This window comes from Trifolium pratense, linkage group LG1 (assembly GCF_020283565.1).
Source record: "Trifolium pratense cultivar HEN17-A07 linkage group LG1, ARS_RC_1.1, whole genome shotgun sequence".
NCBI lineage: Eukaryota > Viridiplantae > Streptophyta > Magnoliopsida > Fabales > Fabaceae > Trifolium > Trifolium pratense.
The window spans coordinates 6,973,625-6,986,843 of NC_060059.1; the positions used below are offsets into that span (position 1 = coordinate 6,973,625).

Below are 13,219 nucleotides of genomic sequence, written 5' to 3' on the forward strand. Positions count from 1 at the left end.
CGAAGATACTTTGATGCACATTTATAACTAACTATTATGTCATTTTTTGATGTAATTAGTAATATCAGAGAGATATTTAGCAGCACTAATCTTATATATCTTTTTGCTCATATATAATATATATAAGAAAAAAAAATTTATACAAAGTGGGGTCAAAAACCTTCTCAAATAAAAAGCAAAGAAAGAAAAAGAAAAAAAAAGTAGATGCTTTTTGTATAGTAGTACACGTGAATCATGCACCACACAAGAGAATTATCATATGCAGATACAAATACAATTGAATTCAAAATCGTGTGGCCGGCTATGAAACATATGCAGATACAATTCAGAAACAAATTATCATGTCGTTGATTTTTGCAATTTACTGTCAAATGAGTACCCAACATACCAAGGAAACCCAACTATTCCAAATTCTGTCACTACGTTCTTTTTCAACAAAAGTAGATGCTTTTTGTATACTTCTGCAATGTACATGTGCAATGTACCATTGAAAATAATTGTACAATGTCGATCGTGAAGAAAATTGAATATAGCAGGAAACAACTTGGAAACATCGCGCACAAGGTGTTGTACAAATCAACCTCAAGTACTATATATTTGTGTATGTGTGTTCTTGAGAGTATACTTTCCATTTGAGAAACTCAATTTTATTTTGTGAGAGAAATTACGATGAGAAACCTTAATATTCTTATATTCCATGCATTGTTGGTGGTGTTCTCCATTGTTGGGTTCAACTCGGCAACAGAGAATGAAGAAATGACGTGCAAAGAGAGGGAGAGACGTGCGCTCCTCAAGTTCAAACAAAGTCTTCAAGATGAGTTTGGCATGCTGTCCACATGGAAGGATGATCCAAATGCAGATTGCTGCAAATGGAAAGGAGTTCAATGCAACAATCAAACCGGCTATGTTGAAAAGCTTGATCTACACGATTCTTATGATCATCGATATTTGAGCGGTGAAATCAATCTTTCAATAACTGAGCTACAACATCTAAAATATCTAGACCTCAGTTATTTGAATACTAGCAGTCAAATTCCAAAATACATTGGCTCTTTGACTAACTTAAGATATCTTGATCTCTCAAATGGTGGTTATTATGGGAAGATTCCTTCTCAAATTGGGAATCTCTCCCAATTGCGACACCTTGACCTTTCATTAAACTTGTTAAGTGGCATTATTCCCGGTGATTTTGGCAACATAATGCATTCACTTGTGTATCTTGATCTCTTGTTAAACAATCTAGAAGGCAAGATCCCAAAATCCATTTGGAATATATGCACCTTGGAGTCATTTTCCGCTAGTGCGAACCAGTTGAGTGGAGAAATTTCAGATTTTATAACCCATAGTAACAATTCCCATTGCATTGGAAATGTATCCTCATTGCAAATGCTCAGGTTAAGCTATAATCAGATTTCAGGTATGTTACCACCAGACCTTTCAATCTTCCCATCTTTGAATTACTTGGATCTGGTTAACAACAAATTAAATGGAGAAATACCCACAACCATTGGATCACTTACAGAGTTATCAAATCTGGCGCTATGGGGTAACTCTTTTGAAGGCATCATCTGTGAATCTCATTTCACAAACCTCTCCAAATTGGAAGAGTTATATTTGTCTGGCAACTTGTTGTCTATGAAGGTTAGTGATGATTGGGTTCCTCCTTTTCAATTACGAGGTTTTGGTCTATCATCTTGGAATTTGAATTCTAGATTTCCTAGTTGGCTTCAAACACAAAATCGTACATCCAATCTTTACCTTTCAGATGTCAGTAATCTGCCTCCAATACCTATTTGGTTTTGGGGCAAATTGCAAACACTAGAAATATTGGACATTTCAAATAACAACCTTACTGGAAAGATTCCCAATTTGGAACTCAAACTTACCAACCATCCTTTTATAGATTTGAGTTCAAATCAATTTCAAGGTTCCATTCCTTCTTTTTTATTGCAAGCGGGTGCACTGAATCTTTCCAATAATAAATTTTCAGATTTGGTTCCCTTTCTGTGCAACAAAAGTAATCCAAGCATTTTGGGATATTTAGATATATCAAACAATGAATTAACGGGAGAGTTGCCTGATTGTTGGAATAATTTAACCTCCTTACAATATGTTGACCTGAGTAATAACAAGTTGTCAGGAAAGATTCCCTTCTCAATGGGTGCTCTTTCTAGTATGGAGGCTTTGATTTTAAGAAATAATAGTTTGAGTGGACAACTTCCTTCCTCATTGAAGAATTGCTCAGACAAGCTGACTTTTTTGGACCTTGGACAAAATAAGTTTCATGGTCCATTGCCTTCATGGATTGGAGACAGTTTACACCAATTAGTAATGTTAAGTCTGCGGTTCAGTAACTTCAATGGAAGTCTTCCTTCAAATCTCTGTTATTTGAAAAAACTTCATATCTTGGATCTGTCACAAAATACCTTATCAGGAGGCATCCCAACTTGTATAAATAATTTTACTTCAATGACTCAAAACTTTATGAACTCAACTACATCAATGGACCACGTGTATTCACCCCAATCTGGTTCTTATTTTAAATTTTATAGTTTCGACCTCTCCTTAGTTTGGAAAGGTGTAGACCTTCATTACAAAAAGGCAGATAAGTTCTTAAAAAGCATTGATCTCTCAAGCAACCATCTTACAGGGGTAATACCAACTGAAATGGAGTACTTATTTGGATTGATTTCCTTAAATTTGTCAAGGAACAATCTCACTGGGGAAATCAGTTCAAATATAGGGTACTTAAAGTTACTAGATGTTCTTGATCTGTCGAGAAATCATCTGTCGGGCACAATTCCTTCCAGTTTAGCTCACATTGATCGTCTCTCTGTGTTGAATTTGTCAAACAATCAGCTCCATGGAAAAATTCCAATTGGAACACAGCTGCAGAGCTTTCCTGCTTCGAGTTTTGAAGGGAACTCTAATCTATGTGGAGAACCACTTGCTAGAAAATGTCCTGAAGAAGAGCTAGTAGAACATCAAAAGCCACAAGTACGTGCAGGTGATGACGACAAATCAATATTTTTAGAAGCATTATACATGAGCATGGGGATAGGATTCTTCACTGGTTTTGTTGGCTTGATAGGCTCCATATTACTACTACAGTCTTGGAGAGAAACCTACTCCAGATTCTTGAATGCTCTAATATTGAGAATCTTCAGGTGCTGGAAACAATGAATCTACCTGGCCAGTTTCTCTAAAGTGGATGAATAATGGCAGGTACTTTTTTGTTGTTTAATTGAATCATGGATATTATTAGTCTTGGTATAGATGCTTTATTATTACTCTCTGTTTATGATTTTTCACGGCTATTTTTTTTGGCTTCATAAGCAGTTTATTCATTCGAAAATGCACTTCTAAGTACTAAATGTTTTTCTTTTGCAGGATATCCTATTCCTACTAGATTTGATTGGTTAGCAGTGTGGCGTTCTCATCCTTGACTGTTCTATTATGTGTATGATAGTATGAATAAATGAGATTCTGTTAAGACTTTAGTGTGTGTGTGTGTGTTATGATTTCAAGTTTGGCAGTGTTTGTATGCAAGTGTTATGGCTTCTGCAATCAAGTTAGTAATGTAATACCTTTACCATGATTGTTCCATTGGATGAAGAAGCAAAGATGATTATGAGAAACGTATATGCATATCATTTAATTGAAGCCCAATACATGTATTTTATTCGAAACACGCAGTATTTTATTCGAAACTTCCCAATACATGTATTTTGACATCTTATAATTTTTAAATTCTTATTTTGTAAGTTAATCTCAAAAGCTGACAAGTTAGTTTTGTAAAATCAACAATAAGTACAAGTTTTGTTCCATATGATAAGTTTAAAAATAAATCTTTTTTTTTTTTTTGAACCAAGTTTAAAAATAAATCTTGAAAGTCTATAAATATATCTCTTGAAAGTCTATAAAAATTATTGTTCTCTTAAGCTAATCTATTTGTAATTGAAACTTTACTGTATGATAGTGTTTGACTACCCAAGGGCACTTAGATGAGATGATGCAGGTCTCTTCTAGATTAACCAAGGTCCTGAGTTCGATCTCTGACTTAGGCATGCAGCAATGTTAAAACTCTTAGGGAGAGTTTGCCACCCATTTGGATCTCATAAGTCTCGAGGAATTAGTCTCTGCAGTTGCGGATACCCGGTCTACACCAAAAAAAATGGTTCTGCCTCTTTCAACCTCATTATTATTTTACAAGAACAAAACTTCATTAATTATTATCTGCCATAACTATATTTTATCTCTTTTTTTATATAATAAGCTGAAATAAATATGATGAGGGGAATATAAATGAACTCTATTTGGAAAGGCCCTCTTTTGTACCAATAAATAAATAAATGAACTCTATTTTAAAGGAAAAGTTAATAAAAACAACACTCTTTTCATCTCATAAAAGTATCTCATTTGCAATATTTCTATGTTTAAATTATCTCAATACTCCCACGCATTTTTAGTTTCCTACTTTGCCCTATCTCTTATCACTTATATTAAGCAAACTCTAAACCTAATTTGTTTTTCCTCTACTTTTTCTTGCAATTTTTATTAAAAAATTATACAATTTTGTCTTGACTAGGATTCAAACCCACAAGACTTCGGTGCAAGACAATATTTTCAACCACTATGACAAGTATACCAATTATGATTAAAATTATGTGCAATAATCGATAAGCACCATCGATTTTCATATGAAAGATTTCATACAACAATTAAACATCATCAAATTACATTGCACAGTTTAAACAATTAAAAACAGATAATTAGAAATCTAGCAAATCATCAAATCATACATTTTCTTAGAGTTTTATTTTTCAAAAAAAAATTACGCTTTTCTTATCCTAATTCAATATTTTTTATTAATTAACTAAATTAACTAAACATGTTAACCATTTTCTTAGTGTTTTTTTTTCGGAAAGAAAAAAATCATTGGACTTAAAAGTTATTTTTTTTAACTAATGCGAAGAAAAATATTTTTTTTTTATGTCTTTCTGAACTTAAAAGTTTGTTCATGTTGAGGAGTATGGTTGATCGTATTACTGCAAATATATATCAAAATGATATTTATGCAAATAATAGTTGACTTCAGGTATATATCAACGTGACTATATTATTAATTACGAAAAAAAATCACCGATTCACATTTGTTTCTTTTGCTAACAAAGTATCCTAACCTTTCCGGATCAAAGAAGATTGTTTTCTGAATGGGTTTTGGATGTTGGCGATGGAGAAATTGAAGATGACAATGACGATGGTTTAGAACTTGACATTCCATCAGATTTATTGATTCCAAATTCAGGTGATCCTCTTGCTTCTATCGTTGAAAGCACATATCCCTAACTTTTACAAATCATGAACGATACAACGTGTTTCCAAAATAGAGCTATATTAGCTCCTAAAAATTCGACACAATAAATGATTATATGTTGGATTTAATTCGTGTTGAAGAAAAAACATATTCACTACTACAATTTTGGCTTACAATAGTACTAATTTAATAGCACTTTTATAAATAGTGTTACTCTATGAAAGCAAAAAAAATAATAATAATAATTTAATAAAGGTGTATAGTAATTTTATTTTTTTCGTCAAAAAAAAAGAAGCAAACTCAATTTTTTGTTGGTTAAAAATTTATGGAGTTTTTTTTTTTTTGGTACAAAAATTTTATGGAATTTTAGGTTGAAAAAAAAAGAAGAAAATTTCGTTTTAGCACCTTCAACACAGAGTTATGGGTTCAGAGAAATATGAGTCAATTTCTGGTTTAGAGAAAAAAAGATAAAAATATATTTTTGGGTTTAATTTCGTTTTTTTATTTATTTTGGTCTCTCTGCAATTTTATTTTTGGATTTGGTCCTCTAAGTGGATTATTGGACATCATCATTGACAAATTATCCTCGTTTGCTACGTCAAACACTGCCACATCATCATTTTTGAAACGACACTTAACGTTAGGGACTAAAACCAAAAGGGTTTGCAAAAAATAATAAAGGGACGAAAATCAAACTTAAAGCTGATAAAAAGACAAAGAAAGAAAAAATGAAAAAGCTAAACTTAAAATGAAAAAGCTATACAAAGTGCAAAGCCAAACTTAAAGCAGATAAAATGACAAAGAAAGAAAAAAAAAATGAAAAACAAAAAGAACAGAGAAAAATGTAAAAGAAAAAGGAAAAAAAAATAGTTTTATTCTTTTTTTTCACCACCAGTTTAACTTGGTTCGGTATTAGTTCTGACATGAAGTGGTTCTAGCATCCTCCCAATCGAAATTATAGGGATCAACCGTGATCCTCACTACCAAGTAGCATCGATCACGACCGAACCATTAGTAGATGTTTTTTTGTATACAGGTGAATCATGCACTGCTTAACAATTGAATTCAAAACCGTGTGGCGGGCTATGAAACGTACGTATATAGTCCTACAATTATTATTATGTGGTTGAGTTTTGCAATTTACTGTGAAATGAGTACCTAACTTACCAATAAAACAATAATGCAAGCTATTAGAACCTTTTCTGTATTTGAATATAAAGGACTCACTTCACAATATGACATAACAAAATTGGAAAAACAGGAAGCAGCTTGGAAACATCGCGCAAATGGTAAAATCAAAACAATAAGTATAAGTCTTGTTCCATAAGATAAGTTTAAAAATAAATCTTCAAAGTCTATAAGTCTCTTAAGCTAATCTATTTTTCATTGAAACTTTATTGTATGATAGTGTTTGACTGTGCTTTGTTATGCTTTCAAGTTTCGTTGTTTTTGGAAGGAAATGTTGGAACTTTTGCTGTCAAGTTATAGATTATGTGATGATACATCAAAGATATATAACAGAATCAAAATGGTTCTGCCTCTTATAAGAGAGCCATATTAATTAGAACCATTATAGACATTTGGTTTACTTACACATAAGTTAAATGTAGGAGAGGATTCATTACATAGGCTTCGTTAATTCTGTCAAAATTTAGAATGTACTGGTCTGTCCCTAAATATAGAATTTTCTTGAAAAAAATTCTTATCCTTTTATATAAGACCTTGTTTGAATTTTCAACTTCATTATTATATTTTATAAGACAAAAAAAAAAAAAACTTCAATAATTATTATGTGCCATAACTATATTATCTCTTTTTCTATAATAAGCAGAAATAAATATCATGAGGGAAATATAAATGAACTCACTTTTAAAGATAAGTTTATAAAAACAACACTCCTTTCATCTCATAATAAAAATGTCATGTGTCCACAAAAAATGTTAGGCCGGACGCCATAATTAGGGTTCAAACTCTGGCTACATCTTGTGCGTACAAATTTATGATAACTTTATCATTTCGTCTATGTATCCAAAAAAAATATCTCATTTGTAGTATTTCTCTATTTCAAAATAATTGCCGCTTTAAAATACGAATCGAATATTAATTATTTTTTTGCCACTAATACAATAAAATTTATTTTATCATGAAATCAACACAGGTCAATAAGACATTTTTATGAGACAAAAAAAGGAACAATTACCAACTAATTTAAAATTACTACTAACTTTCTTAATTTCTAGTCAAAAAGAGATATTTTTAAAGTAGTAGCAACAAAAGAGATGAAGGTTTCTCTTCCCCATCCATCTCTTTTCTCTCCTAAAATTTCAATTTTGCCCATGCGTAAAAGTTTGGAAAATATTTTTCAAACTTTTTCTAGTATAAAGTATTATTTTCAACGGCAAGAAAAAATTCAAAAAATATTTTCTAAACTTTTTTTACGCATGGGCAAAATTGAAATTTCGCATGAGAGAAAAGAAACACAGGGGAAGAGAATTTTTCAAAAGAAATCATGTTAGGAAAGTTGTAAAAACACTTGTTTGGCCCATAAATACAAAGATCGGCATATATTTTTATGTTGATGTTTTCTCTCCCGACCCCCCTATTTTTTTTATACCCTCCAAAAATTCAATTTTGCCCCTTGCAGTTTGAAACGTTTTTGCCAAAAAACTTCGGTTTATATTCACCGAAGCCAAATATTAGACCATTTCGGTAATTGTGAACCGAACATTAGCGTTTTCAGTACACAGAAAATGAACGTCAGCTTGTTCGGTACCTGCGAACCGAAATGTGATAGATTTCGGTACGTTGGTCGTTGGAATTAGGCCATTTTCGGTAGCAGTTTACCGAAATAATTGTTTCGGTACCTGCGAACCGAAATGTCCCAGATTTCGGTAAGTGGTTACCGAAATTTATCAGCATGTCATATTATTTCGGTTCGTATAAACCGTAGTACCTCTAAGGACAAAAACGGAAATTCAGGGGGTAGAAAAGAATTGAGGGGGTTGGGAGAGCAACCATTTTTTATGTTGCTATATCTAAACCTTCACTTTGTCAATGACACCCACGTTTTATTTTAAAATAGTAATACCACTTTGGTTCAAGGAATGTTTGCAAGGCCCAAAATTTTCCACTTTTCTTTTCGGATGGATAAATAAATTGTAGTTGTACAGGTAACAAAAAATAATAATTGTAGTTGTACAATAATAGAATTCTTTTTTTGGTTAAGCAATTAATAATAGAATTTTTTCTTACCGTAAATTAACAATTATTTTTCCTTTAAAAAAAGTGTAAGAATGTTAACTTTTATATTTATATAAGCTAGCTAGTCGTGTATGCCCCAATAAAAACATTGTTAGTTTTGTTTTTACGCCAAAAACATTGTTAGTTTATACTACCTTCGATCCTTTTTATAAGAAACAGTTACTTTTATATATTGGATATATCAATTATTTAATAAATTTAAAAAGTGAGTTTTTTTTTTTTTATAAAAAAGACTCAAATAATTTTTTTTTTTTTTGGTATAAGACTGAAATAAATTTTAACTACAGTACTCAAGGCACTTAAAAATACCAAAATAAATTGGAGAGTACTTAAAATTTGAAAGGGAAAGGAATAATGAAAAAGGTGTATTAAAGGATATAGTTGGTCCTTTTAATGAAAAAATGAGTATAACATTCTTCTTTCATTCTCAAAATTAATCAAATAGGGACCCCATAAGCATTCCAAGTGACCGACCAAGGCTGGTCCTTTGGTGTGATTGTGTTAAATCAAGTGGGGATGATAGGGAGGGGGGACCTTAGCCATATAATTTTGGCTTCTTGTTCCCAAAGCAAAGCCTTTGGATTTTGTAACCATTTTCATTCTCTTTTTCATCATTCTAAGTTTTCCTTCTCTTCCATCGAGATTTTACTCACTTTTTCAACCACCAAAAATCATACCAAATCAACAAAGTCGGCTTTCAAGGTGATCATGTTCCTATTATTGTACTAATAATTTTTTACATCAACTAACATAACAAGTGATTTATAAGGTGGAATACATCTTAAGTGCTTCACTATAGATTGGTACTTAAAAATCATCATAAGTTCAAATAATTGTCAATAGTATTTTTTTTATAAGTAAATTCTATGACCTTCATTTATAGCTAAGACGGTGACCAAGTTGATGCGGTGATAAATGTCAATCTTTTATATTATAAGCTTGTATACATAAGCAAATTCTAAACCCTAATTTGTTTTTCTCATTTTCCCTCCATTTTATAATGCAATTTTTATTAAAAAATAATACAATTTTGTCTTGACTAGGATTCGAACCCGCAATCCTTCAATGCAAGACAATATTTCTAACCACTATGGCAAGTATACCAATTGTGATTAAAATTATGTGCAATAATTGATAAGCACCATCAATTTTAAAAGTATATCATATCAAAATTATTGTTGACTATATTATTCATCACGAAATATTTTTATGTCTTTCCTGATCAATGATTTTTTTTCTACTGGATCATAAATTTAGAGAATAATTATCATGTGAGATTTGGAAAGTTATTATCACGTGTGATTTGAAAAGTTATATATATATTCTCATACTATAACACCTTCAACAATATTTAAATCTATTAAAAAAAAAACCATCTTTCACATTTCAATGTCTCATGTAACCTTACTTATATCACTTTTTAAATTATTTATTATGCAGTTTATTAAATTGTAAGTTTTTTAAAATTGGAAAAAGAATTTTGTCAAAAAAGATTAATGGAAAAAGAATTGATATTTTTTATAAATACCCTTTATTTTTACGTTAATGTATCCAAACATAAATCAATTCTGTTTAACTCACTTTTAACCAAAATCAAATCTATCAAACTCAATTCTGCTAAATCAATTTTTTTGCAATACAACCAAACACAATCATAGTCATGTCACTAATCACATTCATTATTTTGATTTTAACATTGCAGATTTAATATTAACCGATGATCAATTGATACAATATGCACTAAGAGATATTGAGATGATGTTACGTAGTTGTGGGAAGAGTTTAAAAGATTATCCTCCAATGCCTAGAGCAGACACATCATTAGTTCCTGATATACAAAATAGTTTAATACACGACGAATTGAATTATAACAAACAATCTTTAGCTGAGGAACATGTTAGATTGATGTCAACTATGACTTCAAAGCAACATAAAGTATATGACACAATCATGACAAGATTTAACGAAAACAAACATGGTGTGTTTTTTCTTTGTGGTTATGGCGGTACAAGGAAGACATTTATTTGGAGGGTCATGCCAGTCGCATTACGCTCAAAAGGTGAGATAGTTTTAACAGTTGCCTCAAGTGGGATCGCTACATTGCTTATACCTGGCGGTAGAACAACACATTCAAGATTTTGTATTCCTCTAAATGTTGACGAGTTTTCAACATGTATCATAGTTCCTAAAAGCCCTTTGGCGCTATTAATACAAAAAGCAAACCTCATTATATGGGATGAAGCACCAATGATGCACAAACACTGTTTCGAAGCTGTTGATCGAACTTTAAAAGATATTCTCAAGTCTGTTGATAAAAAACAATAAACACATTCCCTTCGGTTGAAAAGTTGTTTTTGGCAGAGATTTTAGACAAATTCTACCAGTAATACCCAAAGGTACAAGGCCAGAAGTTGTTCATGCTACTATTAATTCTTCGGTTCTTAAAATTTTTTTGTGAAGTTTTAACATTAAGTAAAAACATGAGGCTTCTCAGTGGTATTTCGAGTGCAGACGTTGAACAAAGAAAATTGTTTTCTGAATGGGTTTTGGGTGTTGGCGATGGGGAAATTGGAGATGAAAACGACTATGATTTAGAACTTGACATTCCATCAGATTTATTGATTCTAAATTCAGGTGATCCTCTTGCTTCTATCGTTGAAAGCACATATCCCAAATTTTTACAAAACATGAACGATATAACGTATTTCCAAAATAGAGCTATACTAGCTCCTAAAAATTCAATAGTCGACACAATAAATGATTATATGTTGGATTTAATTTCTGGTGAAGAAAAAACATACTTGAGTTATGATACTACACTCACACAAAATGTAGACGGTCAAACAGTGGATGATGTTCATACTCCCGATTTTTTTAACACGATTTCTACGTCGGGACTTCTAAATCACAAGTTGAGACTTAAAGTTGGAGTTCCAGTTATGTTATTAAGGAATTTGAATTAAAAATTAGGATTATGCAATGGAACAATATTTATTAATTATTACGAGATTGGGAAAACGTGCTCTTGAAGGAAAATTTATTTCAAGAAGTAATATTGGTAATCAGGTTTTCATACCTAGATTTTCTCTGACACCATCTGACGTGATAATTCCTTTTAAATTTCAACGGAGACAATTTCCTATAATGATTTCTTTTGCGATGACTATTAATAAGAGTCAGAGGCAATCTTTAAAGCATGTTGGGATATATCTTTCATCACCAGTGTTTTCACATGGTCAGTTGTATGTTGCAATTTCAAGAGTTACTTCTAGAAAATGATTAAAAATATTGATCATCGATGACGACGGTGAAGATACGACTAAGACTTCGAATGTGGTCTATAAGGAAGTCTTTCGTAATATAACATAATTTTCTTTGTATGAATATTTATCCAAAATTATTATTGAACTATCGTTTAATGTTACTCAACTTTTTTCATATACCTTACATTATTGGAATTATCATATATTATTTAATCATTATATATCTTACAGCTAATTAGACCCGTGCACCGCACGGGTCGATGTTCTAGTTTTACGTAATTTTGTATATTTAATTCATACACTTATTAACTTGCAAGAAAGCACACGAAAACACCCCAATTAAACGTACATATTAGGTGTTTTGGTTTTAAGAAGAATTATAATTATTTTGACATTTTGATTGATGAAAGTTTAGAACCTAAAAGATTGAAGATTCTGAGTCTACAACAATTTGCTAAGCGAGTCAACCAATGACTTAGCAAATCACAAAAAAAAATTGCAAGCAAAATAGAACAAGACAATTCACTAAGCAAGTCATTGAATTGCTTATATGTTCCTATGCAACTTATTCTAAGAAAAATTCACAAAAACATATTTCAAATTCTCATGTTTTACTTTTTTTTAATAACCTTATAATTTGGGACGAAGAGAATACTTCGAATTTTTTTTTTAAACAACGAATCTATTACCTTTTACCCGTAGATATCGGCCAGAATGCACACTTTATAACCCAAAATGGTTAATCTAGAAAACAAAGTGTGCAACTCTCAAGTACCCTCTCACAACTCTCTCATTATTACTTACACAAGTTAGTTAGTACAACATTACTAAGTATATGTTTGGTTTCAATTCTGGAGCATCCAGAATTGATTCTGGACGTGTAGAATTGATTCTGACTTGTTTGGTTTCTCAAAAGTAGAATTGATTCTGCCTCCAGAATTGATTCTACTTGAAGCTAGAAATCGTAGCTTCTGATTCTAGAATTGATTTTTACACTCAAATTTTTTGTTCAACTCACTTTTTCATGAATATATCCAAACATAAACCACTTCAGCTTAAAATCAATTTTGGCCAGAATCAATTTTACAGAATCAATTCTGCCAAAATCAATTCTCTCCGCCGCAGAACCAAACACACGCTAACTAGCATAACTAGAACGAAGTAAGTAGCATTCAACATACTGCCTTTGCCCCCCTCCCTCCTCTTTCTAAATTACTAAACCATCCTTGTCACCTACGTGCCTCTTTTCTAAACATAAATTATATTAATTTAAAAACTTTATACAATTCATTGAAACTAACTAATTTTTAATATTGTAAAAAAAAAGAAATTAATTAAAAAAAATTAAAAAGGAGTAGTGTCATCAGTGTTTTTATGC

General features: G+C 31.3%; 1 protein-coding gene across 1 annotated transcript; it reads left to right on the forward strand.

Annotated features, from left to right (window-relative positions):
- The first annotated feature begins 524 nt into the window (after positions 1 to 524).
- On the forward strand, positions 525 to 3,606 carry LOC123905372 (receptor-like protein EIX2). The gene is made up of 2 exons (XM_045954995.1): positions 525 to 3,225; positions 3,391 to 3,606. The coding sequence occupies exon 1, from the start codon at positions 670 to 672 to the stop codon at positions 3,181 to 3,183; it is 2,514 nt and encodes an 837-aa protein (XP_045810951.1). The 5' UTR covers positions 525 to 669; the 3' UTR covers positions 3,184 to 3,225; positions 3,391 to 3,606.
- Positions 3,607 to 13,219: the final 9,613 nt, after the last annotated feature.